Source organism: Nylanderia fulva, unplaced genomic scaffold, assembly GCF_048542155.1.
Source record: "Nylanderia fulva isolate GAGA-0341 unplaced genomic scaffold, ASM4854215v1 Scaffold11, whole genome shotgun sequence".
Lineage (NCBI taxonomy): Eukaryota > Metazoa > Arthropoda > Insecta > Hymenoptera > Formicidae > Nylanderia > Nylanderia fulva.
Genome location: NW_028189302.1, coordinates 213292 through 234130, shown reverse-complemented (window position 1 = coordinate 234130; position 20839 = coordinate 213292). Strand labels below are relative to the sequence as shown.

The window sequence follows — 20839 nt, the reverse complement described above, 5'->3', positions numbered from 1 at the left end:
ATAGGTACATCAATACTTGAATCGATTCCTAATATAAATATGGTGAATGATTTTCCATCTGATCCGATGCATTTAATATTCTTGGGAGTTGTTAAAAAACTGATTTCTTTATGGTGTTACGGAAAACCTAAAACAAAGTTATCCTTTTGTCAAATATCTGAAATATCAAAGTTATTAGAACATCAAAAAAAATATATACCTTCCGAATTTAATAGAAAATCAAGATCTTTGTTTGAAAGTAAAAGATGGAAGGCAACCGAATTTAGAACTTTTTTATTATATACGGGATCTGTTGTTTTAAAATCTATTCTAAATCATGATCAATATTTAAATTTTTTAACTTTACATGTAGCTATCACTATTTTGTCTAATTCAAAACATATGGAACAATATTTAGATTATTCCAACTCCTTATTGCAATATTTTGTAGAAACATTTATTAATTTATATGGTAAAGAAAATGCATCGCACAACCTGCATCATTTATTACATATTTGTGATGACGCGAAAAAATTTGGAATTCTTCAAGAATTCAGTGCTTTTCCGTTTGAAAATTACTTACAATCTATATTAAAAATGATTCGTAAAAATAATAAAGAATGTGACGTGACGCTTTTGGAGCGCCGTCACAAGGGCGAAAACGCCCAATCGGGTAGGCCGCGGAGGCCTGGAGCGCCCCTCACTTCGGGGAGGGTGCGATCCGTCGTTTTTTTGAATTTTGTATTACCGTATTTTTGCGAGAATTGCCGTTGCACGCAGCATCGGCCTGTCGATGCGCGTGCGACGCGATTCATAGGTAGAGCGACAAGGACGGCTCGAGAGAGCGGCCGGAGAGAGACATGTTAAGCAAGAGAGAGAGGGAGGATGCCGGAGTGCCGCAGCAAGAGAGAGAAGGAGGATGCCGGAATACCGCAGCGCGAAAGGAGGATGGAGCGAGCATAGGAGAGAGAGAGCGCGGGACCTCGCGCAGTTAAGTATCAAATATTCGTAATTTAATTTGAAATATCTCGCGCAGACTCTAGGCGTTGGAATATTATAGATACCGAGAGGACTCCGGGAGCCAAATAAACCACAGGGCCGATCCTAAAAGAGGACTACGGAGGGCCCGGCCATCCTCCCGTTTGTTCCCGAAGGAGAGAGAGGCCGCGGGAAGAAACCCGGAGGAAAATCCTGTCAACCAGCAATACATTACCGGCGTAAGAAATACCTCAGCTAAAGGGGGAGGCGGGGGGAGACCTTAGGTCCCCCGCCATCGACCCTATCATCGAGGGATGCGCAAAAGATCGGCGCGGAAAAGAGGGTACCGAGACGCGCGAGGCCCGGCTCTCCACTGTTCGGTGTGCCATAGCCAAGAGAGGGTGCCTCCAGGACTCCACCAGACGATTCCAGGACTCAATTTCACCGCCTGAACTGTAAGCCGCCTCTCGAATAGTCGTAGTTACGTGTTGGTTGGTACCGTAGAAATTGATAGTATACCGTAATTACCGTGAGTACCGTACTCTCTCATTTTTCGTATCGTTTTGTGTGCGAGAGAGCGGTCTCTCTCTTTCGTTTTTCGGGATATCGTATCGCGGGGCCAGCCGACTTTGCGTTTCGCGAAGAGAGCCCTCTCCGAAAAGTGCCGCCGACAGTCTAGCGTATCGAAATTAATTATCGTCAATTTTGGTTACCGAAATATTCAGAGTCACGTTTTTATTAGCTCGATTATTAGATTTTCGGGATTTGCGTGTAGCCGTCTTCGCGAGTTTGTGAACTATTTCCTTGTTCTCGACTCGGCGAGAGAGTCGTGCGAGAGAATCACGAAATCTCCGTCGTCTAGTTTTTATCTTGTTTTTTTCATACCGTGCCGTGTCTCGGCATATCGTATTGTGACCTCTGTCTATTCCGCGTGCCCGCGAAAATAAGTTAGACCATCCTAACGTTTACCGATCTTGTATTTGTTATTCCGATTGTATGTTATTGTCGCGAAGTTATATAGAGAATGTTTCACCGTGTATAATTAATTCTGATGTTATAAGTCAATTCCGAAAATACCGTTACCCGCATATCTTATGATATTATATTTTTTTCGTTTCAATACCGCAAGTTATATCTTACTGTTTGTTACATAATTTTATTGTCCGATTGTATGTATCCGATGTCAAATTGTAAATCCTAAGTGTCAAATATATATATCTGTCAAACTCTAACACCACGTGTATGTCTCTCTATACCTCTCTCTCGACCATAGACCCATCACTCCTATAGACCCGCGACTCTGTATGACTTTTGGAAAAGAGACGTTAAGTACCGTTCACAGTATTATCGTGGCGCGTTCACACGCGCCTGGCGCCCAACTTTACCGCGAGTTAATGAACGCCCCTAAGGGCGTAGAAGTAACTCTTCTGATACCGATTTTTTTCCGTTTATTAGTTAATCTTGGAGAATCTTTAAATTGAACGCTCCCCTGTCCGAACTTGGCGTTTCGGCACAGGAAAAGACGTTGCAAGAAATAGAGCAAATTGTTTGTCGTATAACTGAAAGAAACTATTGTATAAATTCTAATGTCAGAGTGAAATGTAACGAGCCTCAATTTTTAAAACCACATTTTAATGGTCCACTTATTATTAATTTTCATAATTGTAATCAATTTGGCAAAGCGGTGTTTAAACAATTTATTTTAAAAATAAATGAACCCGATAATTGCTGTAGCTTAAAAGACGAAAACATTATTGTTATTAGAAATTTTGTTGTAAATAATGAGGGCTTTTTCGTAATCGGAAATAAATATAAAACGCTTACAGATTTTTACACCGTACCATGTAAGTCGTCAAAATTAGGGATATATGTAATCAATGATATTGGAAATTTAGAATCCTGGGATTTAGGGCAAATTGCAAATAAATGTATGAAATTAAAATATAAAAATAAGTATGTAGTTTTTCCCTTATTACATTCAAAATATTTTTAAAAATTTTTCTTTTCTTGTGCTCTTCGCTAAAAAAATGTTAATTTTTTATATAATTTATAATAATATATAGATAAATATAATATATATATAATATACAATATAATATATAGAGGAAATAGGTTTGCAATTTTTGTGATAAGTTATTGAGTGTTTGCGCCTTTTCATATATAAATTGTAAATAGAATTTTTTGTTGAAATAAAATGCTCCTTAAATTTTTTGTTGAAATGTTTGAAGAAATGGAGAGATCATGGACTATAGTAAGGTTTATAGATGAAGATTCAGTTGAAGCTGTCCCATCTACCTGGATTATCAATAAAAAATGTTATTGGCCACCGTTTCACATGGAAAAAATTGTAGCGGCTATCAAAAAACATGCCGAACCAAATACATGTTGGCCTTCATATAATGTTATGACTTTCAGAAACAGCAGTTATGGTTAATATAAAATATTTAAATATTATACATTCCACATATACTTTTGTGATCAATAATATATGTACATAATCGTTATTTTTGTTATAATAATATAAATATATTTACTTGTATTTTCAGATAACTATAAAACAGCCAGGGAAAAAGCCAAAAAGGCTGAATTAACATCTGAATTAAACTCCGAGACTGATAACATTTCGAAAAGAAAAATTATCCCAAAGAAATTCTTTTCGTCATCAGATGAATCTACCGAAGAGTGCACTAAATTACGGACGCCACCAATTATGAACACACAAAGTTCGTTTTAATATTAAATATTAATATATAATATACATAATATATATAATATAATATAAAAAATATATAATATATTATTATATTATATTTTAATGTATTATAAAATATATTTATGATATATTATTTATTTAAAACTTACTTCCTCCGATTTTACGAAATTTGTTTTACATAATTTAGTAATTGCATTAATAATATAAATTTTAATCGACTAATCTTAATATTCGAAAAACTTAATAAAACTTTGCTCGAAAATAAATAGAAAAATCAATATTTTAACATTTCACAATTGACATATCAGATCTTTCATGTCGTGTAGGGAAATATAATATCCTAATGACAGCAGCTAGTCATTCAATATCTTGAATTAAATCTATAATACAGAAGAACTTAACAGAAGTATTTACATAGAAAAACTGCAGTTGCAAAATTATGTAAAACAAATTTTGTAAAATCCGAGAAAATAGATTTTAAATAATTAACATATTATAAATATATTATAATACATTAAAATATAATATAATAATATATAATAATATATATATATTATACATATAATTTTTTTAAATTGGCGAAGTCAATATTGTTAAATACAATTTTAATGAATCTTCAAGATTTAAAGAAATTGTATTTAACAATATAGTTAAAATGGGTCAATAAAAAAACTAATATAGGACAATACTTGATATGCTTTTCCAAAAAAATAGAAATAATGAAATTTAATTCTAAAACAGTTAGAAGAGCCAATATTTTTATTATTTCAGAATTAGCATTGAATTTCCTATGTTATTATGTTCATTCATGCAGTATTCTATATATTTTATTATATATAAAACTAAAATACTAATAAAATTATTAAATTAATATAATAATAAAAGCTACTAAATTAAAATTATTATAAAATAAGTATATACTGATATTATTAAATATGTTTAGTTTGTGTATTACAAAGATTATATATGTAACTACTATTATTATTTTTTTTATACATAGAATCATTGAAAAGTACAAATTACGAAAATGCGAAGAGCAACAAATGTCAATCAAGATCAGTGGATCAATCATCCAATGAAGTTCCGAATAAACGGACGAAGCACTTACAAGATGGATTTTTGAATATTTCAAATATTTTGCAGGACAATGAGCACAACATACAAAATAATAAGACAGAAGATGTTGTCGACAATAAAATTGGTACATAATTTATATTGTTTAAAACTAACTTTATAATTTTTCATAGGTTTTGTCTGTGCTATCAGTAAATAACTGTAAAGAAATAATTATTAATTATTATTATATTGTTTATTCTATTTTTTGATATTATTATTATATTAACATTATTTTATCATTATCATCATTTTATCACCATCTTCTTTATTATATTTCATTATCTTAATCATTATTTTAATCAATAATTATATTTATATTAATTATGTTTATATTTAATCATATTTATATTTTATTATTTATATTTATTATTTTGTTATACAAAGAAATATTAAAAATGTTTTTGTGATTGCTTTCTTTGTCTGTGCACTTTATAAATAAAATGTCATAACTATACGTTAATAGCACGGACAAAAATCTATTCAATATACATATATTCTGAAATTACTATTTTATATATACATATATAATCTCAATGGAATCTTTAAAAAATTGGAATTTAGTAAGTAAAAAATAATCTTTACATTATTTTTGTTTTAATTTACAGTGCTTCAGTATTTTAAAGAAATTATCCGTCAGCAATCATACTTTAAGACCCAGTTATGGCAAATAGCAGATGATTTAAAAGATATGAAAAATGAATTGTTGCAACAAGTTCATCAACGGCCCAATGTAACTGAAAGAGAAGAGTCTATTTTTTCTTTTCCTCATCTTCCTTTTAATTCGGTGGAAGATTTAGAAGAGCACGTGGAACAATTTTTAAATCAACCGAATAAGTTCGAAATATCGGTAATAATAATTTATTAATTATTAATTTTTTTTAATGAGTTTTATTGGATTTTTAAAATTAATAACTAATTGTTTAACTTTTAAAATGTTAATTATTTACAATAGATCTTTATAAATATTTTAAAAACAATTACAGTTAATCTAAAATTCTAAATCACAAAATAAAAATTAACTTAGTAAATAAGTTAAAATTAAAAATAAAAATTTATTAAATTAAATTAATATATAAATTTCAAAAAAAATAAAATAGATTCTTTCAATTCCTTTTAATTCTATATTATTTATTACATTTTAAATCTAATTTGTGGTTATTAGAGCGATATATTATTAAAATTTATAATATAAAATTATATAGTAATATTAATAACATGTAAATTATTAAATTAATTGTTAAACATATTGTTATATATTTGTAATTTTCAAAATAATGTTTTTTAAAAAATATTTATTGTAGGTTAAAGAAGTATCCAGAATAGGGGGAAAAAATCCTTACGAATTTATTAAGCGCAATTGTACTCGTTTGTTGACCAACGAGCTGGCTGAAAAATATAGTTGGCTAGGAGCAAAACAGAAAAGGAAATTTTGTCATTTAAAACTCGCTGACTTGCTAATTGGTAAGTATGTCTATAAGTAGATAATGTTATTTGTTTAATTTATTAATGTTATCTTATTTAAATAATTAATCTTAATGAAATCACATAAATAAAAAAATAAATTATTGCTTACAAGACGCTGATTTTTTTATTACAGTTTTTATTACAGTTTCCGGTCAAGATAGTAATTCCGAATATAACAAGAAAGTTTTAGAAGAAGCAGTTCAGAAATGGCTGCGAAGAGCTAAAGAAAGATTAAATGGTGAAAAGAAGAAGCAAGATAAACAAAGAACTGAAGAAGACTCATCATAACTATAAGAAGACTAATAACAAGAAGATTAATAATATTAATAAATTTTTGATATATTTTATCATATATATTTATATGATACATATGCGTAATAATTAACATTGTAAGCGTTCAAAGTTTTTTAAGTTAGATTTATTTCAAGATAAAGTTAAGATTTATTTTATAATATGTACGTATGTGATACTAATGTTTCCGTAACAAAATGTTCAATTTAATTTCTAGTTTTTAAATAAGATTTTTAATATTTCCAGTCAATGAAAAATAATATTTCTATGATATATCTTATACATATAAATAATAAGCCATACATATGTTAGATTTCCATATTATATATTATCTTTTATAATTAATATATATTATAATTATTCTCAAATATACAAATTGTCGGATGTCAACGCTCGTGAGTAGATAAAACATTGTAGTAAACTAAACATAAAAATCTTATATCATTTTGCTTTTGCAAAATAATGTGATTAATTTGAATATGTAAGCCAATGGGCGCATGGAAAGCGATAGTTTGGAATCTGTAGGCATAACATAGACAATAAAATAAATCGACCCCTACTATCTTTTTAGCCGATCTATTCTATTGTATATGATACCTACCAATTCCAAACTTTCGCTTTTCATTCGCTCATTGGCTTAAATATTTTAATAATATAACAATTATTGCGAATTTAGCAAAATGATATAAAACTTTTCTGTTCAGTTTACTGTATTCTACTTGCTCGCGAGTATAATTGGCACAATCTTTACCCTGACATCTTGTATGTAATATTGATCATTTTTGTATATTATATTATATATTTTTTTACATGTATATGTATACAAATAAATATATAATATATAATAATTATTATATATTATTATATATATTGACAAAACAATATTTTCGGTACCAAACTCAAAAGTCAATAAATGTTTATATTTGAATAAATCAATTGTTTTAGTATTTTATTAGATTCGCGAGTATGTATCCCAAAATTACGTCCGTAATATGTCCGAAATGAGACCGTTTTCGACCTATTTTGGATTTATTATGGATATCGTTAATACGTCCAAGATGATCCAAAATAAGTCCAAAATAGGTTCAACAACAGTCTTATTTCAGATATTTTATGGATGTCCGAAGTTGTGTCAAGCGTATGTGATATGGATGTCCATCAGACGTCCGACGAATCTTATTTGGACCAAAAATAGATGTCCGACGTCCAGAAAGTAGACGTTCAATGGACATCCATTGAATGTCCATGTGCTATCTGGGTTATAGTGCCAGATCAAACCTTGCCCTATTCTTGCCACAAATTTGCTATCATGACGCGCACGGCAAAGCTTGCTCTGTTATTTACGTGAATTTTGCGTCACGCTGTTGTGACAAACCTTGCCAGCAAAAGCTCAGCTTAATGCGGACACACCTTGTTGCAATTTTGCTACAAAGGCCTGCTCGAGTTTGCCGCAATCTTTGTGCAAAGTTTGTATCATTTTGCTAGCTGGGCAGTAAGTTTATTTGTTATATTACTAAAAAGATATATTTTTCAGCTGTAAATAAAATATTCAATATTCTATCATAATAAATAGAAAGAAATAATTTATTAAAAATATATAAATTTATGTAAAAATAATAATTGATAAAATTTTTTATTAAAAAAATTTTTAATTTTTAGGTTATATTTTAAAATTAATCTATCAAAAAAAACACCAAAAGTTAAAAAAATTAACAAAAATATTTTGAAAATCAAATTGAAGATTAGTACTATTCATGCAGTCGTAAAAATGGATTGTTAAAACATCTTTAAAACAATAATTTGATATTACTAGAAAATATACTACTTTTCAGTCAGCTGTAAGTAAAATATTCAATACTATAGGATATTAGTAATATATCATTATAAAATAGAAACAAATAATTTATTATAAATAAATCAGTTTATAATACAAATTATAATAATTGATAAAATTCTTAATTTACAAATTTTTAATTTTTAGAATTAATTTCTAAATTGAACAAAATGCCAAAAGTTAAGAAAGATAACAAGTACCAAAAAAAATATTGTGAAAAACAAATTGAAGATGCTATTCATGCAATAGAAAATGGAATGTCAAAACATGCAGCTTCAAAACAATATGGTGTCCCAAGATCGACTATCCAGTTCAGAATGAGTAATGCATTTGTAAAAACAACTCCAGGTCCAGCTCCTGTATTAGGTCGTAGTGGAGAAGACGATTTAGTAAATTGGATTATTGATTGCCAACGGAAAGGATTCCCTATGAGAAAAATTAACATACAAACTAGTGTCAAAGAATTTTTGGATCAAACAAAGAAAAAAAATCCTTTTCGTAATAACATGCCAGGAAATGGATGGTATAAAAGTTTGTTAAAAAGAAACCCAATTCTTACTGAAAGACATCCAGAAGGAGTTACTAATACTAATTCTTGTGTTAGTAAAAATGATATTAAAAATTGGTTTAAAGAGATATATAATTAAAATATGTGATATAATAAAAGGCCAACAACGAGCTTATATGCTATTAATTGAAAAATTTTTTTATTAATTTACGTCATAATATACAAAAGTTAAGATAAACGTTTCGACTGTACGACAGTCTTTTTCAATATCCTAATAATATGTTAAAAAATTAATTTAGTCATATCGACCTTATTATAAATACAACATTTATGAGATTATATGACGAACGCAGTACAAAATTCATGTTTGTTGGCATGAGTTAGAGCGTCAGATGCTGTTATATTATGTAACGACATTTTTTGTCACGAACATAACACTTTTTTAAGACATTCTAAAAAAATTGTCTACGTCATCTTAAAAATTGGGTATATATACAGCGCGCCGACATTGTAAGATACAGATATCGATTTGTTTTTTGAAAAAAGTACACATTGTGATTATGTTAAGTAAAAAGAAATAATTTTTTTAAAAAAGTGTTATGTTCGTGACAAAAAATGTCGTTACATAATATAACAGCATCTGACGCTCTAACTCATGCCAACAAACATGAATTTTGTACTGCGTTCGTCATATAATCTCATAAATGTTGTATTTATAATAAGGTCGATATGACTAAATTAATTTTTTAACATATTATTAGGATATTGAAAAAGACTGTCGTACAGTCGAAACGTTTATCTTAACTTTTGTATATTATGACGTAAATTAATAAAAAAATTTTTCAATTAATAGCATATAAGCTCGTTAAGTTGGCCTTTTATTATATCACATATTTTAATTGTATACGAGCCGAAGTTTAATTTATAAAATATATAGATATATAATTATTTGGCAGAACATAACTACTTACATATTTTGGAAGATCCAACACGTATATTTAATAGTGATGAAACGTACTTTATGGTATGTCCAAAGATGAAAAATGTGATAGCTCCTCGTGGAGCACGAAATGTTTATGAAATTGATAGAGGAAACTCTAAGTTAAATTTGACTGTATTATTTACATTTAGTGCAAGTGGAGTAACAACTCCACCGACTGTTGTGTTTCCTTACAAAAGATTACCTGCCTCTGTTGGACGATCAGTACCTGATGATTGGGGAATCGGTGTAACACCAAGTGGTTGGATGAATGCAGAATTATTTTATGAATATTTAGAAAATGTATTTTATCCTTATCTCAAAAAAGAAAAGATTGTGTTTCCTGTTATTTTATTTGTCGATGGGCATAGTAGTCATGTCACTTTAGAAGTAAGCAAACTTTGTTCAGAATTAGAGATAATTCTTATTTGTTTATATCCAAATTCAACAAGAATGTTACAACCTGCTGATGTCTCAGCATTTAGACCTTTAAAGAATATGTGGAAAAAAAGTGTTTTAGAATGGAGGCAACAAAATCCAACACTATTGTTATCATTAGATAGAATGGCTCCACTTTTGAAAAATGCTGTTGATAAATTTTCACCTGATGGTAATACCATAAGAAATGGTTTCAAAGCATGTGGCTTATATCCTTGGAATCCAGATGCAGTAGATTACTCAAAATGTCTTGGTGTTAAGACCAAAAATATTATCACTATTGATCGTCCATCTAATGCAGCCACAATTTCATTTGAAACGTATGCCAAAGTAGTGGGAGATGACTTATTGAAAGAATTACAATTATTTCCTTCTCAGCAAGTCACAGCAGAAAGCAAGTCAACAGAGTTTTTAATTCTCCATCAATTGATTGAAGAATATACAAAAGTATCAAATTCAACAAATAATTATGATGCACAATTAGCTACAGATATTGTAGGTAATTTAGAGTCAAATGTAGGTGATTTTGAGTTAAATGTAGGTGATTTTGAGTTAAATGTAGTTGATTTAGAGTCAAATGTAGGTGATTTTGAGTTAAATGTAGTTGATTTAGAGTCAAATGTAGGTGATTTTGAGTTAAATGTAGTTGATTTAGAGTCAAATGTAGGTGATTTTGAGTTAAATGTAGTTGATTTAGAGTCAAATGTAGGTGATTTAGAGTCAAATATTGATAAAATTGGTAAAACTGAGAGTGATATTAAAAATAATTTAAAGTTAGATAGTATTATTGCGATAAATGATGAGACTGATACTAATAATATTATAGAAAATTTAAAGTTAAATAATATATTGACTATTAATGAGGATGAAAGTAAAATTACAGATAATTTAGAAATAAATAGTATTGCAATTGATGAAACTGGATGTGATATTATACTATGTGATTTAGAGTTAAATAATAAGATTACAACTAATAAAATTGAAGGTGATATTATAAATGACTCAGAATTAAATAATATTGCAATAATTGATAAAATTGAAAGTAATGTTACGAATGATTTAGGAGTAAATAATATTATTGTAGCAAATGGTAAGCCTAAATTCAATGTTAATAATTTAGAAATAAATAATATTGTTGAATATAATAAAACTTCATATAATAATAATATAAATAATTTAGAATTGAATCTAGCAGCCGATAAGACTGAAGATAATAAAGTACTTGATTTGTCTCTGAGTCATCGTAAAGATTGTTCTAAAAAACTGAAAGATTTTTTACCACGACCAGTAACACCTACGCGCAAAGGAAAAAAGTTTACCGAACGAACATCATATGCGATTTCATCCTTTAAATGGCAATTAAATGAAGAGAAAAAATTAGAACGAATAAATATGGAACAGAAACAAAAGGATGATAAAAAACAACAAATGTTAGAAAAGAAAAAAATAGCTGAAAAGTTAAAAGAACAAAAAAAATTAGCAAGACTACAAAAACAACAGGAGAAAAAAACGATGTTACAGAAAGTTAAAAAAGAGAAAGTTGACAATAAAGAAAATATTGATGAAAAACCAAAAAAAACGAGGAAAAAGGATCAGGCAATTTTAAAACCAAAAATTTTGAAAAATGAAATATTTTCAAAGAAAGTTCGTTTAGTTTAAAATAATATTATACTTGTTAAACAAAATTTGTTTCTCTTGTTTATATTTTAATTAATATGTTCATCTTATGTTAAATATATGTAATAAAATATATATTGATTTAATAATTTTGGTTTTTTGATGCTAAATAATTTTTTGTCACTCTTTAATTATATATATATATATTTACTCATTCTAGCATGGATAGAGGCCAATCACTATCGCACTGTTGTACAATAACTGTGTTAATATAGCCAATGATTATCTTTTTTGACAAGAGAGTTTTTTTTACATAATTTTTATTAATTCCTAAATTTTTATGATGGATTTTATTTTATTATGGATTATTATTATTTTTCACAGAGATTAGTACTAGTGGTTTTTTTCTCTAAATTATTGAATTCAGGTTCATAATTCGATTTTTGTTTTGCGATCTTGCTTAAGTGGCCAATCACTATATTGTTTACCCCTATTGACTCTAAAAGCTCACGACACAGTAGCGTTATATTCGATATTCATTATTATTTAGTCGAAATTTATGTTTAAAATGGACAAATTTTCTTATAAAGAACTGGTCAACATATGTCTGATTTATGGGGAAGTTAGATAAAAAGGAAGAGAAAAAATATACTTCACTTAAAAAATCACTCTAATGCCAAAACAGCTCATTTATAAAGGACAAAAATGGATTTATTGACAAAATTGGCTTGTTTTGTCAATAAACCCATTTTCCAGATAGCAAGCATATGTCATTTTGACGTATGCTTGCTACCTGGGAAATAGGTTTATTGACGTTTAATAACGTCGAATGACGGAATTAAATGTCAAAGTGACGTCATTACATTTAATGACGTTAGTTTGCTATTTGAGTTTTGTCCTTTATAACCATCTGAAATTTGTCGGTATAATTTTCGGACATCTTATATACATTGCATCGATTGTATAGTTTATGATTTAGATATATACTGTATATACCGGTTGTAATGCAGACAGATTTATGTATAGCCTCTGTATTCCCTATGATTATAATATGCACAATATCAATTGCATATGCAAGAGAGAAGGCACCGCTGTAATTGCGTAACATAAAGCCGTGTATATTCCGGAGCTCTGGTAGTATGGAATATACTAGAAATATCAACATCAAAAACAATATAGACACTATGTGAAAGTACATGTCTATAAGATTCAATACATGACGTTGTATTGAAAGAATTCTATTAGGTGCTGTTATATTAAAAATCTTGTCAGAAGTTTCTGAGCAGGTGGTTATTACAAACGACATGACGTTTTCTTCTGTTATTGCGAGGCAATAGGTAGTCGACTTGACAAATATTTTATAATGATGTAAATAGAGAGAACCATTGCCAAAAATCAAGTAGTCGTTATAATTTTTGGGTAGTAGGAATCGTTTCCTCTTGCATGGATCATAGACGACCAACTGAAAAAATTCATCTACACTCTTATTTTGGTATTCATATACATTCGGCAAAAAATATTTATTTTCTTCGGAAACGCATTGGTCATCAATCAATCTATCGCCGAGAGGACAGCATAACTGAATGCAAATCTTGTTGCATTTGTACGGAAGAATGTTATTTTTATTATCTTTACTGGAATTTTGATAGAACTGATGTGACATGGAATTTCTCTTCTTGCCTTCGATCCTCATCACATGTACATGAATTTTTTGCGACGTGGAAGGTTTTTTACTGTTGACATTTATTGAATTTGTGCATGGTATTTGATTATCAATTTTTTCCTGCATGGAATGTATGCCAAATTTATATTGCACCGAGTTATCACCATTACATGTGGAATTGATGCGATATTTGTATTGTATTTCATCGTATTGGGTACTTTTAGTAGAATTTTCGTATAAATTATATAGTAGCATTTCTGTTTGATTGTTATAATTTGTTGTAGAATTGGCATCAAACTCGTACCGCACCGTCGAATTATCATTTCCTTCATCATTGCTCGTATAATTTTGCTGAAAATGAGATTTCGAAGACGAAATGACAAGAAGAAGCGCACAACACCATATTCCGAGATTTTTTCCATACATTGTCACAGTAAATTATTAAAAATCTTTTCGTTTTCGCAGAACCTTCTTCAATGTTTATCAGGAAAAGATTGATGCTGTCAAGGAGACACTTAATTGAACAGATCAATGATCGGCCGAAAAGACGATAGAGTTACCATGAAACCTTTTAAGTCCTGTAGTTTGGTTTATGAACATGTAATTTGACATTTGTAAATCCTTCATACATTTTATACATTTATACATTTATTTTAAGAACTTGTAACACTTTTTTAATCTGATACAAGTTTGTTTCAATTTTATCTTGTTATCAATAACTAATCAAGAATCTTTAAAAATGTTAATACTTTAAACTTTTAAACAATTCTGACATGATCTAAAGTTTAAAAACCACTAAAAATCTAATATTTTAAAATAATTAGATAAACCAATCAAGTTTAATCAATCAATAACATATTACTATATATAAATTTTGAAATATAAATGATTGAAAAGACTTATATTATATTTGTGCTTATCTATTTCTTGTATTAAGGATGTATTGGAGATATATTACAATCAATGTGAGATTGCCGTGAATTTTTAATTAAACATTCTTAATAACGTCCTAAATCGTCATGAATTATTTCAAATTTTTTTACTTGCTCCTTTAAAAGTTATTAATTATTAAATTTTGCGATTTTAACATAGGATTTTATAGTATGTAAACGTTCAAGAGACAGGTAACAAATTATTCACAAATTATGAAAAAACAATGATAAAAATTTGATTTTGTAATATTATATTCTTCATACATGTAAAAATGTTCCCACAAAGTTTTAAAACGATTTACTTGCTCGTTTTGAAATTATTATTAACAAATAACTATAATTATCGGTTTGACGATGATAAAACGTGGCAACATTTTATCATTAACCTTAGTCGTTTTTGACTGACAATGAGACCTTTTTGGACGTTTGCAATTTGATACTTGTGTTTTTCTTTGATGAAATACTTTTTCACTATTCTCCCTTTCCAACAATATTTTCCATCTTCATATTCCGACATAATGAAAAATAGTAATTATTTTTTTTTACACGAATCGACGTATCTGACAGTCGACACACCTGACTTCCAACAGTTCTGACATGGAAAGAATTGCTATCAACTTCCAATAAACGAAAAATTTTTGCGGCGTTGTCATATTTTACATCGTATTTTAATTAATTATTTTTAATGTTTCCATCATAAATAAAAACACACACTTTTATTTTATCACACTCTATGCTATAAAAATGAATTTTATTAATTGAAACAGTTGAAAATATTATATTCGCTTTTTATGATAAATTGATATTTTATAATTTTATTTTTCTTAGGTTAAATTTAGGGTATAATCATTTCCAAAACTTTTAAGATAAAAAATGTTTCTTTGGGAAATATATACAAATTTATACATTTTCTTGAAAATTAAAACCTATTTATATTAAAGAATGCTTTAAAATATGATTTTGTAATTTTTAAAAAATTTTTGATCAATTAGAATTCGTATTCTGTTCAATTTTAATTTTTTGATATTTTGGAGTAACTTTTGAAATAGACGGTCCGTCCAATACATCCTTAAATGAAATATTTAGCTGAATTATAAGTACAAATGTAATAAAATGAAATTATTAGCATTTTTTTCTTTTACGAAATATTAAAATTAATCTAATTTCTAATATTAATACATATTATATTCTAGTATTACTATCATTAACAATTACAATTAATTTTAAGCCATCTCACTAGAGTCGATGAAACTAGCACTGTATTCTTTGTTTCAATGATTTCTCTCCGTAACGAATGAGAAACACGTACTCGCACGAACAATGTGCTGATGAAACTATCGGATGACAACTAGTCGTTAGCTTTGAGGAAACTGTTTATATACTACTATAAAACTAATCACTATAACATTTTTATATATATACAGAATGTCTCACGAGGAAGGTACTTCAGGTATCCCCTTCCAATTTTGATAAAATTTGATATGTCTACAATAACATATTTAAATTTTATCAAAATTGGAGAGGGATACCTAAAAAGTAACTTTCTTGTTAGAGCTACCATATGACCTCTTAATGACAAGGGATTATTTTTTCAGAAAATGTCGAAGCACCAATAATTTTTAGAGTTATAAGCGATTAAAAATAAAGAATTTCTCGCAAACTGACAATTAACCTTGTGGAAATAAAATATTTATAAAACTACTTTTTTTAGTTAATTTTAAGTAGAGTTTACTTTAATTAAGAATTTTAATATAAAACTTAGTTACAACAAAGATATATGATGTGGCCAAAATTGGGAACATGCAAAAAATTATGGCTTTCTTCAACATTTTCGCTGAGGAAAAATTGTTTCTAATTGATCCCAAATAATGAATAAATGTTTTAAATTCAAAATTATTAAACTAAATTTATATTATATTAAATTTTAGTTATTTATAAATATTTGTATATAATCTATTGAAAAAAATTGATAGCACATTCATAAAAAAAATTTATTTTTGATTAAAATTTTTATTAAAAAAGATATTTTACATGCAAAAAAATTTTATTTCATTAAAATTGTATTTATTCTGTTAACAAATTTAACAATTTTATTCGTTATTTCTAGATTACAAAAAAATGGTTAATATAAAAACTATTCCAAAACTGGTTTAAATACTCAATACTTGTGTCTTAAACAGTTAAGTCATGACTATATTTATTTGATTGAAAATTACAAATAATAATAAAAATTAGATAGCACTAATGTGATTAATTTTTTATTCGATTCTGACTTTACTTTTAATAAGGAGAAAACATCTTTCGCACAAAATTACATTAAATTTCTCGAAAGAACATTAAAGTAATTAAAAATTAAATTGTATTAGAAAAAGTAGTAAATATAAAATTTTTGCAGTATTGTCAATCTGAAAGACAATTACATATGCAGAAAAATATGACGCATATATGGCTGATTCACGCGATTACCTAGTCAATTAGTAAAACAGACGTCAATGAGTAAATTATATGTCATATATTGTAATCCATGATATAAATAAATTATTTTATTTTTAATTAATACATATAGGAGAAATACCCTAAATACGGATCAGTCGAATAATATAATCCATCGTTGTTTTTAAAAACTTACTGTAGCTAACAAAATGAAGTAACATTTATTTGATTTTCTTCTTTTATACAAATATAAAGTTGCAGAAATTCCATATACAAGGTGTCCCGCAACGTAATGTCCATACTGAAACTGTATATGCTTGATGTCCTTCTAAGACAAAAAGTCAAGTTATAGTAGAAAGTTTTAAAGTTATAGTAAAAAAATACAAAAATGCAAGTAAAGCACCTTTATGACTTACCTTACCGCATAATTTATAAAGTAGTTAATTATTGTTTAATATTATCGTTCAATAAATAATAATGTTATCTTCAATAAATAATACTGTTCTTAAAAATAAGTGCATAAAAATGCAATGTTGTTTTATCGGTATAACTAAAACAATCGACTTTAAGGCATATGTATAATTAAGATTCTCGACTTAGAATGACACCAAGAATACAGTTTCAGTATGGATATCACGTTGCGGAACACCCTATATATAGTATTCATCAAACTAATGGTATATAAATGATAAATTGATTTGACATTTTCTGATAATGATGCCGCTCTTCTTATCAATCATTTTATGCCTTTCACAATAAACAGTATGGATATCACGTTGCAGAACACCCTATATATAGTATTCATCAAACTAATGGCATATAAATGATAAATTGATTTGACATTTTCTGATAATGATGACGCTATTATTATGAATCATTTTATGCCTTTCACAATAAACAGTATGGATATCACGTTGCGGAACACCCTATATATAGTATTCATCAAACTAATGGCATATAAATGATAAATTGATTTGACATTTTCTGATAATGATGACGCTATTATTATGAATCATTTTATGCCTTTCACAATAAACAGTATGGATATCACGTTGCGGAACACCCTATATACATATAGTATTCATCAAACTAAAAGAATCAAAGTAAAAATTATTTGATTACTTGAATAATCAGTAATCAAAGTAAAAATTATTTGATTACTTGAAGAATCAGTAATCAAAGTAAAAATTATTTGATTACTTGAATAATCAGTAATCAAAACCAAAAATTATTTGATTACGAAATTACGCAATAATCCGGCCGGAAGTTTCGCGACGTATGTGAGTGAGGGTGTGCGGGTGCGTGAGTGTGGGTGGATGGATGTATGTGGGTGAGGGTGTGCGCGCGCGCGCGCGTGTGTGTGCGTGTGTAAGTGGATGGGTGGGCGGGTATGAAGGTTGTGGGTGTGGGGTCCTTATCTCTGCTGACATCATTTTTTCAAAATCTAAAATATATTTGCAAGTTGTCATAAGACCAATACATCGGACATAGAAATCTTTAATACGTGAAAGTTTATCACTGAAACATTTCCACTTCGTGATCATTTTTATTATATGAGCTATATTTACACGAATGTAGCACTTTATTACGGTTTGAACACTTTTGTCGGAAAGATGATGTAGACAGCAGTTCATATATGCTTTCAAACTGTATTCATTAAAGGCTAAAGAAATACCGTTTAATAAAGCTAATAAAAAATCAGTTACAGTTTCATACGGTGCAGAAGCGCCGGATTGTAGCCATTTTTTATAAAATATGATGTAGTATTTGCATCATGCTTCTCTGAAAGAATCTGGAAAACAGGAAATATTCTTTTCGCAGTTGGGACAATAGCCTGGTATAAGTAAATTGGACTGGATTGATCATTAGGTCTTTTTAGTTTGTGGACTATTGATTCAGCGGCGTTGATAAAGGTACATTAGTTTTTATAATATCTTTATACAAATCAAGCTGTATCGGCGACCAGTACATGCAATAAAATGTCTAGTGCCATTTCTCGTATTATATGTGACGTGGCCTTTTGTGCCTGTTACAAGGGTGGACGCGCCCGGCCGAGAGAGAGTCGGTAGATCGGGTCCTAACGGCTCGGAAAGAACAGACCCGCAAAAACACAAACACCGGGGGGGTATTCAATCGTACGTAACATTAGACGACATCGAGTTTCCCCCGTTGCAATATTTCGTAATTTACATAAAGAGACGGCTGTTAACGGCCCTTGTCGACTCGGGCTCGAGTAGAACGCTCGTAGGAAAAGAAGGGATTAAGAACATACGATCTCTAAAATTGCCGATATCGCGATACCGAGGCGGAAAAATACGGACGGCCAATGGCCAAGTTGCGCGAATAGAGGAAGTAAGCGAGGTACCTCTCAAATTAGGCGATGTCGAACATACCCTTTTTGTGGGACTATTACTCGATTTAGCGGTTTCGTACATCTTAGGGATGGATTTTTTGTGCAAATTTGGAATCGGGTTGGATTTAGCCAAATCCGAGTGGTTTTTCTTGCGAAATTCCTTGTTTAGATATCGCTTCGATGATACCGAGCCGTCCGGACGCGCGTGTAGCGGACTACCCGAGCTCACCTTCTCTCAACGTGCGGAAATAGAAGTCGTGTTGAAAGACGCAGTGAAGAATCCGAGTGATAACCCGGGGGTGACTATTCTGACGGAGCACCGTATTGACGTCGGAGCGCAAAAACCTTTTAAGCAACGATGTTACGTTGTATCACCGAAAATACAAGACGCCGTGCGAGAGGAAGTCGACAAAATGTTAGCGAGCGGAATAATCGAGCCCTCGTTTAGCAAATGGTCGAATCCGGTAGTGATGGTAAAGAAACCTTCTGGAAAGTATAGATTCTGTTTAGACTTCAGGAAAGTAAATGAGATCTCGAAGAAGGATGCGTATCCCATCCCAAACATGAACGCAATTCTCGACAAATTAAGGACGGCAAAATACATTTCCATCCTAGACCTCAGTCAGGCGTATTTTCAGATACCCCTGGGCAAAGATAGTCGCAAAATAACGGCGTTCAGCGTGCTCGGCAAGGAGCTCTACCATTTCACGCGGATGCCGTATGGGCTCACAGGAGTCCAGGCCACTTTTCAGCGACTATTAGATAAGTTAATAAGACCGGAAATGGAGCCTTTTGCGTTCGCCTATTTAGACGACATAATTATCGCGACGCCGACCTTTGAAGAACATCTAGTATGGCTTAAACGAGTAATAGCTAAGATATCGTCCGCCGGATTGACGATAAACCCGGAAAAATGCGAATTTTGCCAATCGCACGTGAAATATCTCGGATTCATCGTACAGAAAGAATGGCTTACGGTCGACCCTGACAAAAAGCAACCGGTGATAGAATTTCCGATACCGAAAAACATCAAACAACTGCGACGATTTTTAGGAATGGCCTCGTGGTATAGGCGATTCATACCGCGTTAGCTACAGTTCCTGAGCCCCTCACTAGACTGCTTAAAAAGAACAAACAATGGGAATGGGGGGAAGAGCAATCACGTGCGGTGCAAATTGTTAAAAAACATCTGACCACAGCTCCGGTCTTGGCGTGCCCGGATTTCGAGAGACCCTTTGTGCTTCAAACCGACGCGAGTTTGGTAGGGATAGGATCCGTTCTAACACAAGATTTTGAGGAGGGCAAGAAAATGATCGCGTTCGCGAGTCGCGCTCTGATGGACCCCGAAAAGAAATACTCAGTTACCAAGCAGGAGTGTTTGGCCGTGGTGTGGTCCATAAAGAAATTCCGGCCATATTTAGAAGGCTACAAATTTACAGTAATAACAGACCACAGTAGTTTAAAGTGACTCCACAACTTAAGGAATCCCACGGGTAGATTAGCCAGATGCACGAAACACACGATGTTCCTCAATCCGGACA

General features: G+C 30.0%; 1 protein-coding gene across 2 annotated transcripts; it reads left to right on the top strand.

Moving 5' to 3' along the window:
- The first annotated feature begins 800 nt into the window (after positions 1-800).
- On the top strand, positions 801-7367 carry LOC114940175 (uncharacterized). Of its 2 annotated transcripts, none has more exons than XM_029314698.2 (7): positions 801-1412; positions 3186-3386; positions 3504-3680; positions 4671-4871; positions 5392-5633; positions 6088-6247; positions 6384-7367. In XM_029314698.2, the coding sequence occupies exons 2-7, from the start codon at positions 3188-3190 to the stop codon at positions 6536-6538; spliced, it is 1134 nt and encodes a 377-aa protein (XP_029170531.2). In that variant the 5' UTR covers positions 801-1412; positions 3186-3187; the 3' UTR covers positions 6539-7367. The 2 variants fall into 2 exon arrangements, with proteins under 2 accessions (XP_029170531.2, XP_085342223.1); XM_085486097.1 differs by having other exon boundaries at positions 805-1412; positions 6396-7367.
- Positions 7368-20839: the final 13472 nt, after the last annotated feature.

Bases quoted from the DNA above. Each gene is read 5' to 3' on its own strand.
- LOC114940175 (XM_029314698.2), top strand. From the start codon at position 3,188: ATGGAGAGATCATGGACTATAGTAAGGTTTATAGATGAAGATTCAGTT. The intron at 4,872-5,391 runs GTACATAATTTA...TTTAATTTACAG, and splicing joins TGTTGTCGACAATAAAATTG to TGCTTCAGTATTTTAAAGAA. The intron at 6,248-6,383 runs GTAAGTATGTCT...TTTTTATTACAG, and splicing joins ACTCGCTGACTTGCTAATTG to TTTTTATTACAGTTTCCGGT.